Source organism: Heterodontus francisci, chromosome 3 (genome assembly GCF_036365525.1).
Source record: "Heterodontus francisci isolate sHetFra1 chromosome 3, sHetFra1.hap1, whole genome shotgun sequence".
In the NCBI taxonomy this organism is placed as follows: Eukaryota; Metazoa; Chordata; class Chondrichthyes; order Heterodontiformes; family Heterodontidae; genus Heterodontus; species Heterodontus francisci.
In genome coordinates, this window is record NC_090373.1 from 171,932,725 (window position 1) to 171,959,180 (window position 26,456).

The window sequence follows — 26,456 nt, forward strand, 5'->3', positions numbered from 1 at the left end:
TTCCATGCCTCGACCACTCTCTGGGTAAAGAACCTTCCCCTGACATCCCCCTTATTTTTCAGGGAATGGTTGATTTCACAGACTACCAGATTTACCAGGAGTTGATTAAAGGAAAAGAGGACAACTCCTTCTTCAAGAGCTGTGTGGCACAGATGTTGAGAATGGTGATGATGGAAGGATGCACTACAAAGAAGCAGGTCCTGAATTACCTTGGGGAGCGATTCCGTGTGAAACTTTACCTTCCAGAGTGGTACACGAATGAACAAGCTGCAGAATTCCTGCTCGAGTAAGTGCTGCTTTTCATGTAGATGCTTTATACTTTTGTGTATGTCCAGACCTGGAGCCAGAGTCCTGAATTGAATTAAACTGATGCCTGGAAGAGAGGCAACAGTACGGATGAGTAACGTCAAAACCACAACAGTGAGAGGGACGTGACATTAGGCGGTCAGGCTGGTGGGAGTCTTGTTTCTCCACACTGCTTCCCATTCAGTAGCCCTGGCACAGATTCCTGTGGAATGTTTCTCATCTTTTAAAGTGTGAGGAACTTTGTTTTCTGCCTTCAATCCATATGGCCACATTTCAAAAGAACAGTACAGTACAGGAACAGGCCATTCGGCCCTCCAAGCCTGCGCCGATCTTGATGCCTGCCTAAACTAAAACCTTCTGCACTTCCGGGGTCCGTATCCCTCTATTCCCATCCTATTCATGTATTTGTCAAGATGCCTCTTAAACGTCTCTATGGTACCTGCTTCCACCACCTCCCCCGGCAACAAGTTCCAGGCACCCACCACCCTTTGTGTAAAGAACTTGCCTTGCACATCCCCTCTAAACTTTGCCCCTCCCACCTTAAACCTATGTCCCCTAGTAAATGATTCTTCCACCCTGGGAAAAAGCTTCTGACTATCCACTCTGTCCATGCCACTTATAACTTTGTAAACCTCTATCATGTCGCCCCTCCACCTCCGTCGTTCCAGTGAAAACAATCCGAGTTTATCCAACCTCTCCTCATAGCTAATGCCCTCCAGACCAGGCAACATCCTGGTAAACCTCTTCTGTACCCTCTCCAAAGCCTCCACGTCCTTCTGGTAGTGTGGCGACCAGAATTGCACGCAATATTCTAAGTGTGGCCTAACTAAAGTTCTGTACAGCTGCAGCATGACTTGCCAATTTTTATACTCTATGCCCCGACCGATGAAGGCAAGCATGCCGTATGCCTTCTTGACTACCCTATCCACCTGCGTTGCCACTTTCAGTGACATGTGGACCTGTACGCCCAGATCTCTCTGCCTGTCAATACTCCTTAATTTCCCTTAATTTCATGCACTATCATAGAAACTTTATGCTACAGAAAGAGGCCACTTGGCCCATCGTGTCTGCGCCGGCCAGAAAAAAAAGCCACCTAGTCTAATCCCACTTTCCAGCATTTGGTCCGTAGCAGGTCGCGGCACTTGAGGTGCATATCCAGGCACTTTTTAAATGAGTTGAAGGTTTCTGCCTCTACTACCCTTTCAGGCAGAGAGTTCCAGACCCCCACCACCCTCTGGGTGAAAAATGTTTCCTCATCTCCCCTCTAATCTTTCTACCAATCACTTTAAATCTATGCCCCCTAGTCACTGACCTCTCTGCTAAGGCAAATAGGCCCTTCGCCTCCACTCTATCCAGGCCCCTCATAATTTTGGACATTTCAATCTGATCTCCCCTAGGCCTTCTTTGTTCAAGGAGAATAACCCCAGCCTATCCAATCTTTCTTCATAGCTGCATTTTTCCAGTCCCGGCAACATCCTCGTAAATCTCCTCTGTACCCTCTCTAGTGCAATTACATCCTTTCTGTAATGAGGTGACATCACAACCAGAACAGTTAGAGGAACTGCACACAGTACTCAAGTTGTGGCCTAACCAATGAGTTATACAGTTCCAGCATAACCTCCCTGCTCTTATATTCTATATCTCGGTTAATAAAGGAAAGGATTCCATATGCCTTCTTAACCACTTTGTTGACCTGTCCTGCTACCTTCAGGGATCTGTGGACATTTATTCCTCACTTCCTCCACACCTCTCTGTATTCTCCCATTAATCATGTATTCCTTTGCCTTGTTTGACCTCCCTAAATGCATCACCTCACACTTCTCCGGGTTGAATTCCATTTGCCATTTTTCTGACCACCTGACCAGTCCATCGATATCTTCCTGCAGTCTACAGCTACCCTCCTCGCTATCTACCACACGGCCAATCTTTGTGTTATCTGCAAACTTCTTGATCATGCCCCCTAAATTTACGCCCAAATTGTTAACATAAACCACAAAAAGTAGGAGAACCAGTACTGAGCCCTGTGGAACCCCACAGGAAACAGCCCTCCAGTCGCTAAAACACCTGTCAACATTTACCCTTTGTTTCCTGTCACTGCCAATTTTGTATTCACCTTGCTACATTTCCCTAGCTCCCATGGGCTTTTTTTTTAACCTGTCTGCCATAAGGGATCTTGTCAAAAGCCTTGCTAAAATCCATGTCGACCACATCAACTGCACTACCCCCATCAATCTTCCTTGTTACTACTTCAAAAAATTTGATTGTTAGTCAGGCAAGATCTTTGTCATAAGTCTATGTGACACTTTATCTATTGTAACCAAGAATTCCGCAAAGGTGGTCAAATATGGCCTGCCTGATAGAAGTTTGTGCTGATTACCCTTGATTAACTCTCATTTCTTATTCTGTATTATAGACTTTAATAGTATATCAACATCTAAAGTAAGGTTAACTGGCTGAGAATTTCCTGGATTATATCTCTCCTGTTTTGAAAAGGAGTGTCATATTTGTCACTCTTCATCCTCTGGTCAAATTTTCAATTAAGGAGCATTTTGGGAACTTAGAAAAGTGGATTTGTCTATCTTAAGATTGAGTGACTTCTTTTGTAGCATCTATATTTGAATAATAACTCTCACCAGTAGTTCTGCATCCAGTCCTGGTGGTTCTACAATCTGTATATCCACCGTCACAGTGAAAACTGAGGTGGGAGAAGTGAATTATTTCTGCTAGAGGTGTGTGGTGATTGGAAAAGAATTGGGTGTCTACCCAGCTGTCTACTTTTCCAATAATGCGTGTAACAAAGAACAAGATATATAGTTGTTGATTTTATTGGTAAACCTTTGCTACAGTTAATATTCTGTATATAAGATTGTGGTTCTCTTTTTGTTCATCTGCAGTCAGTGCCTGTGTGTACATCTAAAATCCAGTGTGGAGAAGTTTTACTTACTCTGCATGATGACCCGGAAGCTGTTTGCATTTGCCAAGGATGAATGTCAGGCAGAGAATCCAGATAGCTTGATAAATCATGAAGTGTTGGCCCCTGGACAGCTCTATTTGATGTTTTTGAAGGTTCGTCTACTGCAGAATGACTAGGAATGGGCTGGTATTTATATATCTATGTAGATTATACTTGCAATATCCACCTAAAACCCATACTACTGTAACTAAAATCTTTCTGCCTAATGTTGCGATCATTCCAACTTATGATTTTAATTAATTTCTCTGTGAGGGGAGAGGGTAAAGTGTGATACTTTTATCAACTATCTGAGAATGAGCTTTTAGCATTTTTCACAGTGTATATTTACAGTCTGCTGTCAATCTCACCAGTGCTCCAATAATAATTTTTGGCAATAAGTTTTTTAATATAAAATTCAAATTACCCCTGGTAGTTTCAATGTTATTTTTATTTGCCTTTTATTTGTTCTGAGGATGTGCCCACCTTGCGTTGCTGGTGGTAGATCTTCAGTCCTTGTGCTGTTGCTGATGGTGTTCTCATGTTCTTGGCTCCTGCTGTTCTTGGTGGTAGAGATCACAGAAAAGAGAGGCGTTGTTGAAGCAAGCTTGAGCTACTGTTCATTTGCCAGATATTGTGAACTAATGCTTCTTTTTCAGTATATAATGGGCTAATTCAATGACAGATGGAGAAGATTTCCTGTTAAGTTGCTTTTCACGTCTTACTACTGTATCATGCAGAGTAATCTTTGTTTGCAGTGTCCTCTAGTGGTTTATTAAGGTCAAAAGAAAGATATTAATTTATAGACAACGGCATCACATCTCAAAGCACTTCATCTTGAAATGCAGCCTCTTGTTATGTAGGCAAACGTGGCAGCCATTTACTGCACAGCCAGATCCCACAAACAGCCTAAGTTGGATGGCAGATTAATCTGTTTTTGGTTGAGGGAAGAATTCGGTTACCAGGTAAATTCCCTGAATAATGCCATGTGATCTTCTAATGTCAAGTTGAGCTACTGGAACAGATAGACACGGCCTCAATTTCATCTCCCCTCATCCAAAGGATGAGGCGGGGGGGGTTCTCTCGGGTATCCTGATCAATATTTATATCTCAGTCAACATTGCAAAAAAAAACCAGATTATCTGGTCATTCTCACATTGCTGTTGTAGGAGTTTGTTGTGCACAAATTGGCTGCTGCATTTCCTACATTCCAAAAGTCACTCCACTGCAAAAGTAATTCATTGGCTTTGGGACATCCTGAGGTTGAGAAATCCCTGTAAAAACTCAAGTCTTTATTTTACTTCTATTGATGCAGCACTTTCTCAGTACTGCAACGAACCAAACTGATAAAGTAATGGAAATTAAATTAAGAATTATAACCTTTTCAGTAATATATTGGTTAGCACAAGTCCTGTATAGAGAAGCTGTGATGTTAGCTTCTCATGTGCACCAATATCTGGCTCATACAGAGTCTGAGATTGACTTAATTTTTTTTCGGTTACTTTACGAAGTAGGCCTCAGGCAACTTAACGTGGTAGCTCTTAATAACCTTAATAACCTAAAGTTGTTTCCCATTAGAGTTCTCTCCTATTACACTGCTATCATATACTTAGCACTGTGGGGAAAATGGCACTTAAATGGATTTTTGGCATTCTGTCCGGCATTGTGCTTCCTTTTGTGCTCTTAATCCGTCACTTTGGATTGCTGTCATCTGTAATGAGCATGTAACGTGGGTACTTCACCCTGATATTGTTTATTGCACCAGATGGCCAACCAGCCAACTTTGGAGGGAATCCAGCAGAATCATTGATTTTCATACTTCAATCGGGCATAGTATTAATGTTTCGCATAGCCACTTCAGTCAAATTCTAATGATAACAATTTTTTTTTGCTTTTCCTTTTCTTGTTGCCCTACACTGCTGTTCCAATGTGTCATATTTCATCCTTCAGTTGGGAGAGCCACAGATTTTCTGGTGTCTGATGCAAAATTTTTTTTAATGTCAAGTTTGGAGCAGTTTTGAGCTGTGGGCTTGCTTGGAACTGGAACGAAGCTGTCCAAACTCAAAGGACCCTAACAGTCTCAGGCAGGGGAGACTTTCACGCCAGACCTATTTTTAAACTACATCCCATTGTCTGTCTTCTCAGTTGGATATAAAAGATCCCATGGCACTATTTTGAGGAAGAGCAGGGATGTTACTCCCAGTGTCCTGGCCAATAATTATCGCTCCGTCAACATCACTAAAACTGATTATCTGGTCATTGGCAAATTGGCTGCTCTATTTCCTATATTAAAACAGGGGCTTCAAACTTCGCTTGAAACACTACACTTCATGCACTTTGGGATGTTCTGAGTTTGTAAAAGGCACTACATAAATGCAAGTCTTTTTTCAAGAGGTGAAACAACAGTATCTAACTCACTGATTTTTTTTTTATTATTCATTCATGGGATGTGGACGTCACTGGCAAGGCCAGTATTTATTGCCCGTCCCTAATTGCCCTTGAGGTGGTGATGAGCTGCCTTCTTGAATAGAACTGAATGGCTTACCAGGCTATTTTAGAGGGTAGTTAAGGGAGTTATATATTGGCCAGACTGGATAAGGTAGGCTGATTTCCTTCTGTAAAGGACAGCTAGTTTTTAAAAATTCCATATTTTGTTTTATTACTGGTCTAGCAACATAACCACTATGCTACCATATCTGGGTGAACCAGAGTTTATGTATATACCATACTAGTGGACCTCCTATGGTGTAACCTATCGAAAGTCAGGACAAAGTGAATTCCCCTCCGAATTTATTAGTTTCACTGGCAGTGTGGGTATGGGGATTTACAGTTCCTGAAGCTTTGCAAGCTACATCTCGTGGTAGAAATGTGCAGGTAGCTAGCCTTATAAAGGCAAATCCTATTAAGGTGCCAAAATATATATTAAATATACATATAATTAATCATGATTTACATAAAGTTATGTCTTAATTTTTGTGTTTAGGCAAAGTTCAAATTTTTAGTAGAGATCAACTAGAGATACAGGAAAGGAGAATTACTGCAATATTTAGCAGGTTGATTACGCTCAGTGAGCTGACTAAATGCACGTTTGGTAGAGTAAATGTGCATTTGCTTCCTGCTTATTAAGTACAAGTTATATGAAGTATTTTATAAATGAGCAATATTAAGCTTGGATTTTGAATTGGAATTCTCTTCTGTTGGGGGAAATAAAGTAAATTTCAATAGCTTGCTCAGAAACAAAATTCTCTGTCCAGCGCTAAAAATCATCATCTTATGTCCCACAGAAACTCGGCTTTAAGTATTGCATTTCTTCAGAATCATAGGGAATGCCATTGCTTTGCTTTGCTTGAGGGTTAACTTGTGTCTGGCTTTCAAAGTTTCTACAGAATTTTCACGTCCCCAGCATGCCCGCTAGCCAAGGAGGCAGGCGAGGGCCCTTAAGTGGCCATTTAAGGGCCACAATTGGCCTCGGGCGGGCGAGCAGTTCCCCCCTCCTCCCCGCCCGACTGCCGTAAAGTTGACCAGAGGTGGGAGCGGGTTGGGGGTTGGCCTCTTAGAGCCTCCTGCTCAATTTTACACCACCCCCACGCCACCGTTCGAACCGCTGGGGCGGTGTAAAGTTCAGCCCAATAACTCTGTTCCTCTTTTTACAGATACTGCCTGGCCTGCTGGGTGTTCCCAACATTTTCTTTTTAATTTCACCTTTCCAGTATCTGCAGTATTTTGCTTTTGGCTGGAGGTGCAATTGTCCAGGCTCCCCTGGGTTTGAAAGGGAATCATCATCCAGTGCTCCCAATTCATGATTGTTATCCAGCAACCTTGTGCCCGTCAAATGATTTGTTCACACTTGCTGTCTAAGCTCACATTATTATTGGCCAATTGGTACCAGAGTGTGACTGGAGGCTGTAGGACTGCAGGGAAGCAAGAAATCAATGCCTACAGGAGAAGATGTGGGCAAAATTGGAGAAGAACAGTTTATAAAGGAGAGCTCAGCCTTTGAGGGAAAAGGTGAATCCCCTTTAATAAAATATTTATAAGCACATGAACAATTTCAAAGTTCTTGTTTGTAAAAAAAAAAGAAAAAACTGAAAGAATTAGCATTTTCTAGGCTTTCAGGATGTCTCAAAGTGCTGCACAGCTACCACATTAAAGCCACTTTACAGCCAATTTCCACACGTCTTGGTCCCACAAACAGCAGATGAGATAAATGACCAATTAATCTGTTTTATTACTGTTAGTTGAGGGAAGAATGTTGGCCAGGACACCAGGAAATCTTCCCTGCTTTTCAATAAAGGTGCCATGGAATCTTTTTACATCTATCTGAACAGACACACAGGTTTAATGTCTCTGCTGAAAGATTGTCTGTCTCTCTCTCTCTCAGTCCACTGCTCCCTTGATATTAGACTGAAGCATCGGTCTAGGTTAGGTGTTCAGTCCTGAAATCATGTTTGAATCGTCAACATTCTAATTGAGTGCTACCAACTGAGCTAAACTTACATTTTATGTAATCAACGCAGGATGATTTTAACTGATCACTCAAGCCCTGATGGTACAAATTTTGGAAAACAAAATTGAATTCTTTCCCCCTGATTCTTGTTGACAGGAGAAAATGGAGTTTTGGTTACAGTCCATAAAATTAGCATTGGACAAAAAGAGTCAAAAAGGAACTATCCAGATTAATTCTGAAAACCTGATGAAAGTGTTTAATTTAGTGGCGGATTTATCACGACCATTTGAATATCTTTTGGCCACAGGAAACCTGCGCTCAAAATCAGGTGAGCACTCTGCTTATAAAAAGTTATTATAACAACATGTTTAGAGCTGCTTGCAATAGACAGTTTTAATAAAGTTACTTTGGAAAATCTGGTTTCTCTTTGTTTTCTGTCAGCAAATGTAATTTAAAAAATATACATATATTTGTAGACTAGGAGAGTAAACTGCACAAAATATTCAACTTGCTGCAGATTTGTACATATTTGTAAAGTTTGTATTATTGTAATTGAAGCAATAATCAGTAGTTCGTACAACTTGAACGTAAACTCTTCCAGCAGTGGCTAAAGGTGTTACCACTTCTGTTCGAATGTTGAAAAGCAAGATTTGCTGAAACATGCTTCAAGCAAGAAACATTTGGTTGATAAAAGCTCTGATGAAAGGTCACAGACCTGAACCGTTATCTCTACTTCTCTCTCCACGGATGCTGCCAGACCTGCTGAGTATTTTCCAGCACTTTTTGTTTTTATTAAACATTTGGTTGATCTTGCCCATGTGCTGGTGGACAGTGTATCACAAGCATTGTGCTCTTTGGAGTTCCAGATTTAGACTGTTGACTGTACAGTCAGATGATATTTATTGGGAAACACCTATGTCTGGATATTTGGATAACCAGTCACATATACTGCAGTTGATCTTTGTTCCCTGTGGGAACTGATTATATAGATAACTAAAAAAAATTAATTCTCTGGACTTCGGTGTTGCTATTACCTATCTTTAAATGCCCTGAGAAGATGGTGGTGGGGACATATATTTGATAAATGAGTGGCTTGCTAAGCTATTTTAGAAGGCACTTAAGAGTCAACAACATTGGTGTGGGACTGGAGTCACACATGGCTAAGTTGAGTAAAGATGGCATGCTGCCTTCCCTAAAGGGCATTAGTGAACCAATTGGGTTTTTATGACAATCTAACAATTCATGGTCAGTTTTCCAAGAATTTTATTTCCAGATTTAAAAATAAAACTGAATTAAAATTCTCAAGCTGCCACAGTGGGATTTGAACTCCCATTCTCTGGATTATTTGCCCAACCCTCTGGACCTCATTGGTCCAGTAACATAACTGCAATATATTGTGTTCTATCACAATTAAATATTTATGCATGCATCGAGATCCTGCCAGTTTGCTTAATTATTTTGGATGAAAGAGGTTTGTATATTGATTATGTTCATTAACATAGAATAATTCATTCAGATTTGAATAGTGGAGCAACTCTACTGTGACGTCTGGTGGATTGTAGATAGTAATACTTTGCATCATTAATATGCTATGTCCCCTATCTGGGCTGTGCCACAGTGGGATTTGCTGAACAGAGGCAAGATGGTTCCGCACAGGAAGAGAGGGTTATTATTCTCATGTCCCCGCTAATCTAGATTTCCAGTGTGGGACCAACGTTGCAAACATACTAGAGGCTGCACCATGGTCCAAAAACGAATCTCTTTTTGGGAAGGTTACAGAAAATTTAATTTCTCCCTTGTCTGAGGGGTTCAGGGGCTTCACTCTAGGAAAATTAAATTTTTTTTCAGTAAGAAATTAAACATTCTGTATGCTAAACCTGCAGTGAAATAAACAATTTAGATTGTATTTCTCAGCCACTCACAAGCATTGATGAATTATTACAAATGGGACAATTGACATAAATGTACCAGTTCAAAAGAAAGTACAGTTTTGATGCAGATAATCCTTGATGATTATCTTACAGCACACAGGATTGGTGGCTGATTTCATCTACATGATGCACTCTATATATAGTAGCCATGGCGATTGTGAGGTGTAGGTAGATCTAAGGGAAGGAAAAAGGTACCTAAAGTTTTGCCTTATCTCAAAATAAATACATTTCAGAATCAGAGCTGCAGAATTATTTTCAAAATGCTGCTTGCATAAACCAACAAAAACAAACCTGAATATTCTTTATTGAATCTTCACAAAAATTAGGCATCTCTAACCATTATGTAAAATATATATGCAAACTAAGGCTCTGAGTGATAATCTTAATACTGGGTAATTGTACATGGTAATTTCAAATTTATTTCTCTTCTCTTATACCAGGTCTGGGAATGCTACAGGATTCGGGTTTGTGCATTGTGGCAGACAAGCTGAATTTTATCCGTTATCTCTCCCATTTCCGCTGTGTGCATAGAGGGGCTGCTTTTGCTAAGATGAGAACCACCTCTGTACGCAAGTTACTGCCAGAATCCTGGGGCTTCCTGTGCCCTGTACACACTCCAGATGGAGAGCCCTGTGGGCTAATGAATCATTTGACTGCCATTTGTGAGATTGTGACCCAGACGTCAAGTACAGTCTCTCTGCCAGCTCTGCTTTGTGCACTAGGTAAGTGATGAGGGAGTTGTATGTAAAATTATATATTGGTTTGTTTATAACAGATGCCAAATACAGAGTAAGCTGCTTAAAACAAACTAGTTTGTGTATGGGTGTTTTGTCCATTTATATGCAGCTGTCCAAAAATGGAGGAAGATTTAAAGTTTTTTTGTCTAGCGTATAATTTATTTACAAGTTTTGTAGAGACTCCTGATGCAGCCATGGTCTGTACATTGAAACGTAAGCAGAGTGCTGAATGTAAGAGTGTCTCACAACTGTACTAGCTGTTCGTACACTGAAGATTGGCTGTGCTCATTGTGTGAGTACATTTCAGTGGGTAGCTCATGGGATTAAAGGAATAGTGGCAGCGTGAATATAAAATTGGCCAAGAGACAGAAAGCAGGGAGTAGTGGTTGTTTTTCAGATTGGAGGGTAATATGCAGTGATGCTCCCCGTGGGTCAGTATTAGGACCGCTGGTCTTTTTGATATATATTTTAATGACCTGAACTTGGGTATAGGGGGCATACTTTCAATGTTTGTAGATGATACAAAATTCAAATGTAACACAATGTGGAGGATAGTAACAGACTTCAGGAGGACATAGACAGACTGGTGAAGTGGGCAGCCATGTGGAAGATGAAATTCAATGCAGAAAAATGTGGAGTGATTCATTTAGTAGGAAGAATGAAGAAAGGCAATGTGAACTATAAATGATACAATGTTAAAAGGGTGCAGAACAGTGAGATCTGGGGGTGTATGTACACAAATCTTTGAAAGTGAAAGAATAAGTTGTGAAGTGTCTTTAAAAAAAAAAGACATAAGGGTTCTTTTGACTTTATAATTAGAGGCATAGAGTGCAAAAGCAATGAAGTTATGCTAAACCAGGGGTTGGCAACGTTTCCGTACATGGACACCAGTGTCCATGGTAAAAATGTTGAGGCCTGTGTAATTTATTCAAAAAATATACGACTTACAAGCTCTGTCAAAAAAAGATATGATTTATCTCTGTACGTCTTGCACTTTGGCTTCTGCTTTTCCTCGTAAACTGACAATGACGTCAAGATTCTACAGTAACTGTGGTTAATGTAGAATCTTGATGACACTAAACCAAAGAAACTTTGTTATCCAAGCATTATCCAAGTCCATGTTTTTCATGGTTTTTTTTCTTACCTGTGGAAAAAAAACATGGCGTCGAATTCAAAAATAAGATCGTTCAACCCAGCTTGGGAACGAGAATTTTTCTCTTGTAGCTGCGGTGGCGAGGTACATTTGAAAACATTAAAGTGAGTTGAATTTATTATTATTAGCTTGCTAGCTAACTAGGAGAGCTCGATAATTAGTTTTTCCAGTGTGTGGAAAATTATTTGTTATTTTACTGTTGAATGATATAAAGTTACTTCTCAGTCCTGGTTTTTATCGTGGAATGGTTTTGCTACCTGGCTACATGTTAATGCAGCATTGGCACATGGTGTAGTTGGCTCTATTCTATCAACAAAAGTAATTTCGCATTGGCGTTGCATATTAATTTGCTTGCGTGCTAGCTATCTAATACAGTTGTGCTACTCTCCATTGATATTTGTATCCTTGGCCAATTTAGAGAGAAATATATTTTAAATTGGACTGTGGTTTGATGGCATTAGGTTGGCTATACACTTTACAAACAGATTAATTGCCCCCATGTCCATGGCAGAGTCCAATAATTTTGTCAGATGTCTGTAGTGCAATATGTTGGTGCTGCTCCCTGTGCTAAACCTTTATAAAACACTGATTAGACACCAGGTTTCCAATTTTGGGCATCTCACTTTAAGAAGGATGTCAAGGTCTTGGAGAGGGTGCAGAGATTTACTACAATAGTACAAGGGATGTGGGACTTCAGTGATGTGGAGAGACTGGGGAAGCTGGGATTGTTCTCCCAGAGAAGGTTAAGAGGTGATTTGATACAAAATCACGAAGCATTTTGATAGAGTAATTAAGGAGAAACTGTTTCCAGTGGCAGGAGGTTTGGTAACCAGAGGATATAGATTTCGGATACTTGGCAAAAGAAGCAGAGGTGATAAGAGGAAAAAACATTTTACCCAGCAAGTTATGATGATCTGGAATGCACTGCCAGAAAGGGTGGTGGAATCAGATTTAGTAGTAACTTTCAAAAGGGAGTCTCATTAATACTTGAAGCGGGGAACATTTGCAGGGGAGTGGGATTAATTGGATTGTTCTACTAAAGAGCTGGCACAGACACCATGGGATGAATGGCCTCCTCCTGTGCTGTATCATTCTATGATTCCAGGTAGTAACTGCAGTGGGTAGCTCTACAGTACTTTAAAACCTTGCACAGTAATTTGATTACAGCTGGATTTGTTTTTTGTCAGTTTAAAAATGATATGCAGCATACATTTAAAAACAAAAACTTTAATGTCTCAACAGTGGACAGTGGTTTTGGTTCTGACGATTTGTATAAATTAACAGTTGACTGCTATTCCCGGTTGAAGCTTTATATTTTTAAGCAGACAAGAACACTGGTCCTCCTTTTCCCTCTGTCCTGTAGGAAAGGAAGCACCTTCCCTGCGCTTGCTGCTCTGTCGGGAGGAAAGTATCGAGACTGAGAGTCTGTCACAAGGGTGGGCAATGATTTGGAGTAGTGCGACATCCCATGAAAAACTCAGCGATATTCTTGCACTTACCCACCTATAACTGCTGAAGCGCTTGAGTTTTGCATAGGGATGTCCTGAAGGCAGGGAAACTGAGCAAAAACAAATCACTTGCTGCAGCAAAGGACGCCCTAGGAGCAAAGGAGCTGGATCTTGGGTACGTTATGGCTCATCATGTCACCATGTTGCTAGTGGCTTCACACGTAAAGGAAGAGAAGAATGATTATGCTGTGGTGTGATGGGATGTTTGTCCCACATAAGCTATGATCAAAGAAGTGGCAATATTTAGGATAGTCAATAATGATGCTGCGATTGTAGAGCTGTGTGTTTTACCTTTCATTGTCAATAGGAGCCCAGCTATGAACTGTTTGGTACCACATGTTTTGCAGGCATTACACCAGTGGACGGTACACCCAGCAAGCCATATTGTGAATGCTACCCAGTTCTCTTGGATGGTGCTGTAGTTGGCTGGGTAGAAAGAGAAATGGGACCAAGTATTGCTGATGCACTACGCAATTTTAAAGTATGTATCTGTTTTATTTTGTGATTTTCATGTTGTTTCACATTTATAATTTGAGGTTACCAGAGGGAAAGGCACCCTTGAAATGAATTAACCCTTTTCTCCTGCCTCAACCCCCTTTTCTGACACTGCCATCCCCCCTACCTCACTGCTGAGACTTGCAGTTGTTTTCAACTTTATCCACATTCTGAAGTTAATCTCCAATCATAAGTTTTCAAATAAGGGGCTGTGGAGTTTAGGGGGTTTGAGTGTCTCAGGGAACCTTAAGTCGTAAGAGATGCCCTTTCTTACACTATGTGCCACTAGGACTGTGTTTTAAGCATTCTGTAAATTCCTAACACGCTGTTCTTGTTGCTTTATACTGTAATTGTGTTCCTGGCAATTACAGTACCCTTTTCCTTTTCAATAGCTGACAGTGTATATTGGAGGTTGGGTTCATGAGAGTGTGTCAGTGATTGCATAGGGTGTCCACACACTGAAAACCATTACTTCAGACGATGGAAAAAGGGGAGGGAGCACCTCTATTCTTTTCCTTCATCCTTGTTTAGAAACACCTTCTGCATGTGGTGTTCACAGTGGAACACCCAGCATCGAGCTAGGGACTGGAAATCACAACGGCAAACCCAGCCCTGTCGACCCTGCAAAGTCCTCCTTATTAACATCTGGGGGCATGTGTCTAACCTGGGAGAGCTGTCTGACAGACTAGCCAAGCAACAGCCTGACACAGTCATACTCGCCGAATCATACTTTACAGGCAATGGCTCAGACACCACCATCACCGTCCCCGGGTGTGTCCTGTCCCACCGGTAGGACAGACCCAGCAGAGGTGGAGGCATAGTGGTATACAGTCGAGAGGGAGTTGCCCTGGGAGTCCTCAGCATCGACTTGGGCCCCCATGAAGTCTGATGGCGTCAGGTCAAATATGGGCAAGGAAGCCTCCTGCTGATTACCACCTACTGCACCCCCCCCCCCCCACCCCCCCCCCACCCCTCAGCTGATGAATCAGTACTCCTCCATGTTGAACACCACTTGGAGGAAGCACTGAGGGTGGCAAGGGCGCAGAACGTACTCTGGGTGGCGGACCACTACTGACTGAGCTGGCTGTGTCCTAAAGGACATCGCTACTAGACTGGGTCTGCGGCAGGTGGTGAGGGAACCGACAAGAGGGAAAAACATACTTGACCTCGACCTCACCAATCTGCCTGTTGTAGATGCATCCATCCATGACAGTATTGGTAGGAATGACCACCGCACAGTCCATGTGGTGACAAAGTCCCATCTTCACATTGAGGATACCCTCCATCGTGTTGTGTGGCACTACCATCATGCTAAATAGGCTAGATTTCAAATAGATCTAGCAACGCAAAACTGGGCATCCATGAGGCACTGTGTGCCATCAGCAGCAGCAGCAGAATTGTACTCGACCACAATCTGTAACCTCATGGCCTGGCATATCCCCCACTCTACTAATACCATCAAGCTGGAGGATCAACCCTGGTTCAATGAAGACTGCAGGAGGGCATGCCAGGAGCAGCACCAGGCACACCTAAAAATGAGCTGTCAACCTGGTGAAGCTACAACCCAGGACTACTTGCGTGCCAAACAGCATAGCAGCATGCGATAGCCAGAGCTAAGCGATCCCACAAACAACCGATCAGATCTCAGCTCTGCAGTCCTGCCACAACCAGTCGTGAATGGTGGTGGCAATTAAACAACTTATTGGAAGAGGTCGCTCCACAAATATCCCCATCCTTAATGATGGGGGACCCCAGCACATTTGTGCAAAAGATAAGGCTGAAGCATTTGCAACAATCTTCAGCCAGAAGTGCCAACTGGATGATCCATCTTGGCCTCCTCCTGAAGTCCCCAGCATCACAAATGCCAGTCTTCAGCCAATTCAATTAACTCCTCGTGATCATCTGAGCTCCAGGACATCACTGCAGGAGTTCCTCAGGGTAGTGTCCTAGGCCCAACCATCTTCAGCTGCTTCATCAATGACCTTCCTTCAATCATAAGGTCAGGAGTGGGGATGTTCGCAGATGATTGCACAATGTTCAGAACCATTCGGGACTCCTCAGATACTGAAGCAGTTCATGCAGAAATGTAGACAATATCCAGGTTTGGGCTGATAAGTGGCAAGTAACATTCATGCCACAGAAGTGCCTGGCAATGACCACCTCTAACAACAGAGAATTGAACCAACTGCGCTTGACATTATGATTGCTGAATCCCTCACTATCAACATCCTGGGGATTACCATTGATGAGAAACTGAACTGGAGTAGCCGTAGAAATACCGTGGCTACAAGAGCAGGTCAGAGGCTAGGAATCTTGTGGCGAGTAACTCACCTGACTCCCCAAAGCCTGTCCACCATCTACAAGGCACAAGTCAGGAGTGTGATGGAATACTGTCCACTTACCTGGATGGGTGCAACTCCAATAACACTCAAGAAGCTCAACACCATGCAGGACAAAGCAACCCGCCTGATTGGCACTCCATCTACAAACATTCACTCCCTCCACCACCGACGCACAGTGGCAACAGCGTGTGCCATATACAAGATGCACTGCAATAATGCTACTTAGACAGCACCTTCAAAACCCGCGACCTCTACCACCTAGAAGGACAAGGGCAGCAGATGCATTGGAACGTCACCACCTGCAAGTTCCCCTGCAAGCCACACACCATCCTGATTTTGTAACTATATCGCTGTTCCTTCACTGTCGCTGGGTCTAAATCCTGGAACTCCCTTCCTAACAGCACTGTGAATGTACCTACCCCACATAGACTCCAGCGGTTCAAGAAGACAGCTCACCACCACCTTCTCAAGGGCAATTGGGGATGGGCAATAAATGCTGGCCCAGCCAGCGATCCCCACATCCCATGAACAAAAATTTTAAAAAACCTCAGAGTTTCTCCATTGTCCATCAAAAGCAGAAATGGATTGATGTGAACAATTGAGGGAGTGTGATCGTAGAGCAGAAAGTTTGAAGGTTTTAATTAAGTAATGGATCCAATTTCCACCTCCTACTCCCAGCCCCAACACACTTTCTCCCTCTCCTGATGTCACTAACTCTTGCAAGGGCAAAGTTCAATGCATGTCGGGTGTCCTTGCTCTAAGTGGCCTCCTTCGTGTGTGAACTTGGATAGTAAATGACAGCAAGCAAGATGTTAGGGAGGGCAACACAGCAGTCCCCATTGTCCTGGTTAGTGGTCAGGGACAGGTTCTGTCCTTTACTTCCCTTCCCTTCTCTCCCCTCCTAGCTTATGGTGTTGACACCAATTACAAGGCCCCTATTTCTGCTGAGCTCAGCCAATTCAACAGACCTACACCTTGTCTAATCTGTTCGGTTATTGCTGCTCGCAGGAAAAACTAATTGAGTCGACATATTTATAATTAATGTAAGAATAAAATGACTGGAACATGAGGAAGAAATCTTAATAGTGTTGCCTGCGGTTTGTTTTGCCGACAGGTGCTACAGGTGAAAAAAGTCCCTCCATGGATTGAAATCGTTCTTATTCCGATGATGGGTAAGCCTAGCATTTACCCAGGATTGTACCTGTTTACCACCATGAGTCGGATGATGCGGCCCGTGAGAAACCTGGCCTTGGGAAAAGAGGAGCTTATTGGGACACTTGAGCAGGTAATAATCTCCCAGTAGTAGCATTTTTATTTGTGAGCTTTGAAAAAGTCTAACCCATTGCTCATAAGATGGAAAAATAGACTTGGATGAAGATGGGCCTTTGGCCTAATTGATATCCGGCATGCTAACCCTACTTTTTCCCATTCCGGCATCAAAATTTATTGACAAGTGACACATTGCAATGTAAATGATAACGTTTTTAAACTGCACTCCAATTGTACCAGTGGGAGGAGTTGGGATAATCGCCAGACAGCCCATTACTTGTGCAACACCAGTGGGGAGGCATGTAGATGCTCCCCGAGCATTTATTTACCTTGTGTCCAGCCCATCCACTGTTCTGTTTAAGTGCAAATGATACAGCCCTCTGCAAAGGGGACAGTGGATTAGAGAGGAAAGTATTTCAAAGAAAACAGGCTAAAGTACATGAAAGTCGTTTGGGGCAATCAGGTCCAAGTCACATTAAGTTACATTAAGGTACATTCTTTTAATAATGAACACAATTTGACTATAATGCTGAAAAAAAACATGCAGGTGTTTATCTTACATTCTGTTGTCACTGCAGCTGTACATGAATATTGCTATCACAGAGACGGATATCTTGCCTGGAGTAACCAGCCATCAGGAGCTCTTTCCCCATAGCATGCTGAGTGTAGTGGCTAATTTCATCCCATACTCTGATCATAATCAAAGTCCTAGGAACATGTACCAGTGTCAGATGGGTAAGTAAATATGGCAGAAATTGTACAATGTTTATTCCATACTGTTCAAACCACCTTCTTAACATTAAAGCCTATGCCAAAAATCAGCAGTAGTTGAGATACTGAAATCGCATGAACGTCTGCAACTGAAAAGAATGATTTAGCATCCACCGCTCTGCTTAAGTGAAGATGGTACAACCCTCTGCAAAGGAGTCCAGTGGATTAGAAAGAAAATAGTAGTGGAGGAATTGGCTGGTTGATTGGACATGTTACCGGAGGTTGGGGGTGCGGGTGGTAGTGGTGATGTTCTGTGCCTCTGGTGCCATGCTCGATGGATTTAGGAGATGATGTTAATGATCAAAAAAAATGTAATGAGGTATGGCACAGCAGTTTTTATTCATTTTAAATGTGCAGGATGAGATTGCATTGACTCAGTGTGTAACAGTGGCAAAGGTATGCAGTCTGCTCAAATGAGTGTATTTAGCATATGGATGGGAACCTGAGAGGGAGCTCAGATTGGAGGGAAGCAAAACTGGTAACGGGAAGTAGAAAAGTAGTAAGCGAAATTAGAAGACAGACGAAGCGAAAACAAACATCAAATAGGATCAGAATGTGGAATAATGTTAAAATTACAAAGTTAAGGGCACTCTATCTGAATGCACACAGCATTCACAACAAGGTAGATGATGTGAAGGCACAAATAGAGTAAATGGCTAATTGCCATTACAGAGATGTGGTTACTGGGTGACCAAGATTGGGAACTGAATATTCAAGGATATTCCTCATTCAGGAAGGATAGGCAAACAGGAAAAGGACGTAGGGGTAGCGTTCTTCATAAGAGACAAAATCAGTACATTAGTGAGAGAGGATCTTAGATCGAAGGATCAAGATGTAGAATCAGTTTGGGTGGAGGTAAGAAACCGCAAGGGGCAGCAAACATTGGTGGGAATTTATAGGCCACCAAACAATAGTGGTAATGTTGGGCATGGTATAAATCAGGAAATTAGAGATGCATGTAACATGGGTAATACAATAATAATGGGCGACTTCCATTTACATATAAACTCGGTAAACCAAATCAGCACTAATGCTGTAGAGGATAAATTCCTGGAGTGTGTATGAGATGGCTTTCTGGAGCATTATGTTGAAGAACAAACTAGGGATCGGGCTATCTTATATTTAGTATTATATAATGAGAAAGGGCCAATTAATAATCTTGCTTTAAAGGAGCCTTTGGGAAATATTGACCATAATATATCATTTTACATTAATTTTGAAAGTGATATAGTTCATTCTGTAATTAGGGCCTTAAATCTGAACAAAGGAAACCATGAAGGTATGAGGAGCAAGTTGGCTATGGTGGATTGGGAAACTACGCTAGAAAATTTGACAGTAGACAGGCAATGGCTAGTATTTAAAGTATTATTACATGGTCTCAACAAATATATATTCCTCTAAGACACAAAACCCAACAGGAAAGATCACAAAATTGTTACAGTGCAGAGTTTAGTTTTTTTTTAGTTTAGAGATACAGCACTGAAACAGGCCCACCGAGTCTGTGCCGACCATCAACCACCCATTTATACTAATCCCACACTAATCCCATATTCCTACCACATCCCCACCTGTCCCTATATTTCCCTACCACCTACCTATACTAGGGGCAATTTATAATAGCCAATTTACCTACCAACCTGCAAGTCTTTTGGCTTGTGGGAGGAAACTGGAGCACCCAGAGAAAACCCACGCAGACACAGGGAGAACTTGCAAACTCCACACAGGCAGTACCCAGAATTGAACCCGGGTCGCTGGAGCTGTGAGGCTGCGGTGCTAACCACTGCGCCACTGTGCCGCCCATAAACAGAACTAACAATGAAGAAAATCCACCATGAAGTATAATCCAAAAGGTCACTGACCCGAAACGTCAACTCCGCCTCTCTTTCCACAGATGCCGCAGACCCGCTGAGAGGGAGGCCATTCGGCCCATTCTGTCCGTACCGGCTCTCTGAAAGAGAAATTCACTCATTTCCATTCCCCCGCCTTCTCCCCGTAACCCTGCACATTCTTCCTTTTCATATAACAGTTTAATTTCCTTTTGAATGCTTCAATTGAACTTGCCTCCACCACACACTCAGGCAGCGCATTCCAGACCTTAACCAATCGCTGCATGATAAAGTTTTTCCTCATATCACTTTTGATTCTCTTACCAAATACTTTAAGTTCCCTCTCGTTCTCGATCCTTTCACGAGTGGGAACAGTTTCTCTTTATCTACTCTGTCCAGACCCCTCATGATTTTGAATACCTCTGTGAATTCACCTCTAAGCCTTCTATTCAAGGAAAACGGTCCTAACTTCTCCAGCCTATCTTCATATCTGAAATTTTTCATCCCTGGATGTTGCCTGGTCTGGAGGCTATTAGCTTTGAGGAGAGGTTGGATAAATTCGGATTGTTTTCACGGGAACGACGGAGGTGGAGGGGCGACCTGATAGAGGTTTACAAAGTTATGAGTGGCGTGGTCAGAGCTTTTTCTCAGGGTGGAAGAGTCAGTTACTAGGGGACATAAGTTTAAGGTGCAAGGGGCAAAGTTTAGAGGGGATGTGCGAAGCAAGTTTTTTACACAGAGGGTGGTGAGTGCCTGGAACTTGCTGCCGGGGGAGGTGGTGGAAGTAGGTACGATAGCGGCGTTTAAGAGGCATCTTGACAAATACATGAATAGGATGGGAGTAGAGGGATACGGACCTCGGAAGTGCAGAAGGTTTTAGTTTAGACAGGCATCAAGATCAGCGCAGGCTTGGAGGGCCGAATGGCCTGTTCCTGTGCTGTACTTTTCTTTGGAACCATTCTCATAAATCTTTTCTATACTCTCTCCAGTGCCCTCGCATCTTTCCTAAAGTGCGGTGTCCAGAACTGTACGTAATACTCCAGCTGAGGCCGACCTAGTGTCTTATACAAGTTCAACATAACTTCCTTGCTCTTGTACTCTATGCCCAGGATACTGTCTGCTTTATTAACCGCTCTCTCAACCTGTCCAGCCACCTTCAATGACTAATGCACATATACACCTAGGTCCCTCTACTCCTGCAGCCCCTTTTGAATTGTACCCTTTATTTTATATTGTTTCTCCATGTTCTTCCTAATGAAATGAATCACCAGATTTCTCTGCAGTGAACTTCATCTGCCACCTGTCTGCCCGTTCCACTAACTTGTCTGTGTTCTTTTGGAGTTCTACACTATCTTCCTCACAGTTCACAATGCTTCCAAGCTTCGTATCATCTGCAAACTTTGAAATTGTACCCTGTACACCAGGGTCTAGGTCATTAATATATATCAGGAAAAGCAAGGATCCCAACACTGACCCCTGCGGAACTGCACTACAAACCTTCCTCCAGCCCAAAAAACATCCATTAAGCACTACTCTTTGTTTCCTGTCACTCAGCCAATTCCGTATCCTTCCATGTTGCTACCGTCCCTTTTATTCCATGAACTATAACCTTGCTCACATTCAGCCGGGTTCACAATAGTATTTGCTACTTGGCATCTGTCATAAGCACACTTTTTCTTCTTTATCTTAATCTGTACCTCTTTTGTCATCCAGGGAGCTCTGGATTTGTTTGCCTACCTTTCCCCTTAGAGGGAACATACTTGGACTGTGCCCGAACTATCTCTTCTTGGAAGGTAGCCCATTATTCAGCTACTGTTTTTCCTGATAACCTTTGACTCCAATTTATTCGGCCAAGCTCCATTCTTACCCCATTGAAGTTGGTTTTCCCCCAGTTAATTATTCTTACTCTGGATTGTTCTTCGTCCTTTTCCATAGTAAGCCTAAATCTTATGATACAATGATCACTGTCTCCTAAATGCTCTCCTACTGATACTTGATCCACTTGGCCCACCTCATTTCCAAGAACCAAGTCTAGCAGTGCCCCCTTTCTTGTTGGACTAGAAACATACTGCTGTAGAAAATTTTCCTGAACACACTCTAGGAACTCTTGCCCCTCGCTGCCCTTTACATAACTACTATCCCAGGCTATGTTTGGGTAATTAAAGTCCCCCATTATAACTACCCTATAGTTTTTGCACCTCTGTAATTTCCTTGCAAATTTGTTCCTTCACGTCTTTCCCACTAGTTGGTGGCTTGTAGACAACATCGAACAATGTAACTGTACCTTTTTTGTTCTTTAGCTCTAGCCAAATTGATTCTGTCCTCGACTCCTCTGGGACATCCTTTCTCTCCAGCACTGCAATGCTCTCCTTAATCAATACCGCCACCCCTCCCCCTTTTTTCCCCTTTCCTGAACACCTTGTATCCAGGAATATTTAACATCCAGTCCTGCCCTTCTTTCAGCCAGGTCTTTGTTATAGCCACAACATCATATTTCCACATGGCATTTTGCTCCTGTACCTCACCAGCCTCATTAACCACACTCCATGCAATCACATACATGGACATTAACCCTGATTTAGACTTTATTAATTTTTCCCTTACTCTAACCCCACATAAAAATTGACTAGTCCCTACTCTAGTGCTATCTATCTCTGTGTTCTGCGCACCTTGATATTCCTCTCTGATATTTCCTCCAAGATCCCATACACCTGTTACCAGTTTTTGCTTCCCTTCAATCTGAGCTCCCTTTCAGGTTCCCATCACCCTGCCAATCTAATTTAAACCCTCCCCAACAGCACTAGCAAATCTCACTGCGAGGATATTAGTCCCAGTCCTGCTAAGATGCAACCCATCTATCTTGTACCCGTCCCACCTGCCCTAGAACCTGGCCCAATGCCTCAGAAATCTGATGCCCTCCCTCCTACACCAGTTCTCCAGCCACACGTTGAATCACTCAATTCTCCTATTCCTATGCTCGCTCGCACGTGGGATAGGGAGTAATCCTGAGTTTACTGCTTTTGAGGTCCTACTTTTTAATCTCCTTCCTAGCTCCCTAAAATCTGCTTTTAGGACCTCATTCCCCCTTTCCTACCTATGTCATTGGTGCCAACGTGGACTACGACCTCTGGCTGTTCACCTTCCCCCAAAAGATTGTCCTGTAGCTGCTCCGTGACATCCTTGACCCTGGCACCAAGGAGACAACAAGCCATCTTGGAGTCACATTTACGGCCGCAGAAATGCCTGCCTGTTCCCCTAACTAACGAATCCCCTATCACTACTGCTCTTCCACTCTTCTTCCTGCCCTCCTGTGCAGCTGAGCCACCTGTGGTGCTTGGCTCTGATTGCACTCCTCTGAGGAACCATCGCCCTCACCAGTATCCAAAATGGAAAACCAGTTAGCAAGCGAGATTGTCTCAGGGGACCCCTGCACTACCTGCTTGGTTTTCTTAGACTGCCTGGCAGTCACCCATTCCCTATCTGCCTGCATGCTCCTAACCTGCGGTGTTACCACCTCCCTAAATGTGCTATCCATGTAGTTGTCTGCCTCGCGGATGCTCCACAATGACTCCAGCCGCCACTCGAGTTCTGGAATCCGGAGCTCAAGCTAGTGCAGCCGGTGACACGTCTTGCAGATTTGTTTGTCTAGGAACATTGCGGGGAACATAAAAACTGACTCTAAACGTTTCTATAAATATGTGAAGAGAAAAAGATTAGTGAAGACAAATGTAGGTCCCTTACAGTCAGAAACAGGGGAATTTATTATGGGGAACAAAGAAATGGCTGGCCAACTAATTGCATACTTTGGTTCTGTCTTCACAAAGGAGGACACAAATATCATACCAGAAATGTTGGGGAACACAGGGTTTAGTGAAAGAGAGGAACTGAAGGAAATCAGTATTAGTAGAGAAATGGTGTTGGGGAAATTGATGGGATTAAAGGCTGATAAATCCCTAGGGCCTGATGGGCTGCATCCCAGAGTACTTAAGGAAGTGGCCCTAGAAATAGTGGATGCATTGGTGGTCATCTTCCAAGATTCTATAGACTCTGGAACAGTTCCTGCAGATTGGAGGGTAGCTAATGTAACCCCACTATTTGAAAAGGGAGGTAGAGAGAAAGCAGGGAATTATAGACCAGTCAGCCTGACGTCGGTAGTGGGGAAAGTTCTAGAGTCCATTATCAAAGATTTTATAGCAGAGCACTTGGAGAACAGTGGTAGAATCAGACAGAGTCAGCATGGATTTACGAAAGGGAAATCATGCTTGACAAATCTACTAGAATTCTTTGAGGATTTAACTAGTAGAGTTGATGAGGGGAGCCAGTGGATGTGGTTTATTTGGACTTATTGGACTGAAATTAAAGCGCATGGGATTGGGGGTGGTGTATTTATTTATTTAGAGATACAGCACTGAAACAGGTCCTTCGGCCCACCGAGTCTGTGCCGACCAGCAACCACCCATTTATACTAATCCTACATTAACCCCATATTTCGTACCACATCCCCACCATTCTCCTACCACCTACCTATATTAGAGCCAATTTACAATGGCCAATTTACCTATCAACCTGCAAGTCTTTGGCTGTGGGAGGAAACCGGAGCACCCGGTGGAAACCCAAGCGGTCACAGGGAGAACTTGCAAACTCCGCACAGGCAGTACCCAGAACTGAACCCGGGTTGCTGGAGCTGTGAGGCTGTGGTGCTAACCACTGCGCCACCCCGTATTGCAATGGATATAAAATTGGTTGGTAGACAGGAAACAAAGGGTAGGGATAAATGGGTCTTTTTCCGAATGGCAGGCAGCAACTAGTGGGTTACCGCAGGGATCGGTGCTAGGACCCCAACTATTCACAATGTATATTAACGATTTAGATGAGGGAACTAAATGTAACATCTCCCGATTTGCAGATGACACAAAACTGGGTGGGAGGGTGAGTTGTGAGGAGGATGCAGAGAGGCTTCAGGGTGATTTGGACAAGTTGAGTGCATGTGCAAATGCATGGCAGATGCAGTATAATGTGGATAAATGTGAGGTTATCCACTTTGGTAGCAAAAACAGGAAGGCAGATTATTATCTGAACGGCTATAAACTGAGAGAGGGGAATATGCAACGAGACCTGGGTGTTGTCGTACATAAATCGCTGAAGTTAAGCATGCAGGTGCAACAGGTGGTAAAAACGGCAAATGGTATGTTGGCCTTCATAGCAAGAGGATTCGAGTACAGGAGCAGGGATGTCTTGCTGCAATTATACAGGGCCTTGGTGAGGCCACACCTGGAATATTGTGTGCAGTTTTGGTCTCCTTATCTGAGGAAGGATGTTCGTGCTATGGAGGGGGTGCAGCTTAGGTTTACCAGACTGATTCCTGGGATGGTGGGATTGACGTATGAGGAGAGATTGGGTTGGTTAGGATTATATTCGCTGGAGTTCAGAAGAGTGAGGGGGGATCTCATAGAAACCTATAAAATTCTAACAGGACTTGACAGGGCAGATGCAGGAAGGATGTTCCCGATGGTAGGGGAATCCAGAACTAGGGGTCATAGTCTAAGGATACGGGGTAAGCCATTCAGGACTGAGATGAGGAGAAATTTCTTCACCCAGAGAGTGGTGAGCCTGTGGAATTCGCTACCACAGAAAGCAGTTGAGGCCAAAACATTGTATGTTTTCAAGAAGGAGTTAGATATAGCTCTTGGGTTTAAAGGGATCAAAGGATATGGGGCGAAAGCGGGAATAGGTTACTGAGTTGGATGATCAGCCATAATCATATTGAATGGTGGAGCAGGCTTGAAGGGCCGAATGGCCTACTCCTGCTCCAATTTTCTATGTTTCTATGACACATGGCGGGCTGAATTTTACCAGCCCCCTGACTTGGGGGGTCGTGGCGGGGGTCCTGGAAAATCCTTCCGGGAGAGGCCCGCCATGGGCCTTGACGTCGGGAAGGCCCTGCCTGCCGCTTGGCGCTGGTACCTTAATTTCAATATTTAAATACATTTAAATCACGAATCATTACTTACCTTTCCATGACGGCCGTCCCACACCAGTATTCCAGCCGGTTCCCGGAAGTCCCGTGCCTTCGGATCTCCATTTTGGGGGGGGGGGAAGGAGTGAAGTTTTCAGGGTGGTGTGGGGAGCTGGGAAAACTGTGACGATTGGGTGAGGGGATGGTGGAAAGGGGTTGATGGTCAAAGATATTAAAGTTTGCGGGTGAAAGTTTGGGACCAACAAAAACATGCTACAGGCTGTACATTCCACTCAGCCGAGCTTCCCGGTCATACCTTAACTTTACAGACTATTTATTATAAGTAGAATAGCTTACCATTTATTCTCCAACCAGCTCCTTCTACTGCACCGAAGTAAGAACCAAATGCTGGAGGCTTTAAGAAAAAAGGAGCACCTTCTTCCCCTTTCACCAAACTCCCCGCTCAGCAAACTCGTATCTCCACACTCTGCTTACAATCTGCACGCTGCTTGCAAGCTGCACCCAGACCTCTATATTTATAGTAACTCAGAAGCTGAAACTGCAGCAACCAGACTGGACTGGATAGCTACTTAAGTAATCAGTTACTGTGCAGTAGAACTTGTTAGTCCCTGCCTAAGGCTGGAAGAATCTTACTTGCTTAACTAACTTTACTTTCTTTTGAGGGTAAATCGCAGTTGATTGCTAACTGCAGACCAGATTTTTAAAAAGATATTAACACTTAAAAATCCCCATTCCCCAAATTCG

At 43.1% G+C, this 26,456-nt stretch overlaps 1 protein-coding gene across 1 annotated transcript in view; it reads left to right on the top strand.

Moving 5' to 3' along the window:
* polr1b (RNA polymerase I subunit B) overlaps nt 1–26,456 on the top strand; it is a 53,132-nt gene that overhangs the window by 16,009 nt on the left and 10,667 nt on the right. Inside the window, exons 6-12 of the mRNA XM_068027648.1 lie at nt 63–286; nt 3,201–3,372; nt 7,860–8,031; nt 10,075–10,356; nt 13,380–13,513; nt 16,984–17,154; nt 17,717–17,873. Coding sequence (XP_067883749.1) covers nt 63–286; nt 3,201–3,372; nt 7,860–8,031; nt 10,075–10,356; nt 13,380–13,513; nt 16,984–17,154; nt 17,717–17,873 — 1,312 coding nt within the window. The remainder of the gene's footprint in view (nt 1–62; nt 287–3,200; nt 3,373–7,859; nt 8,032–10,074; nt 10,357–13,379; nt 13,514–16,983; nt 17,155–17,716; nt 17,874–26,456) is intronic.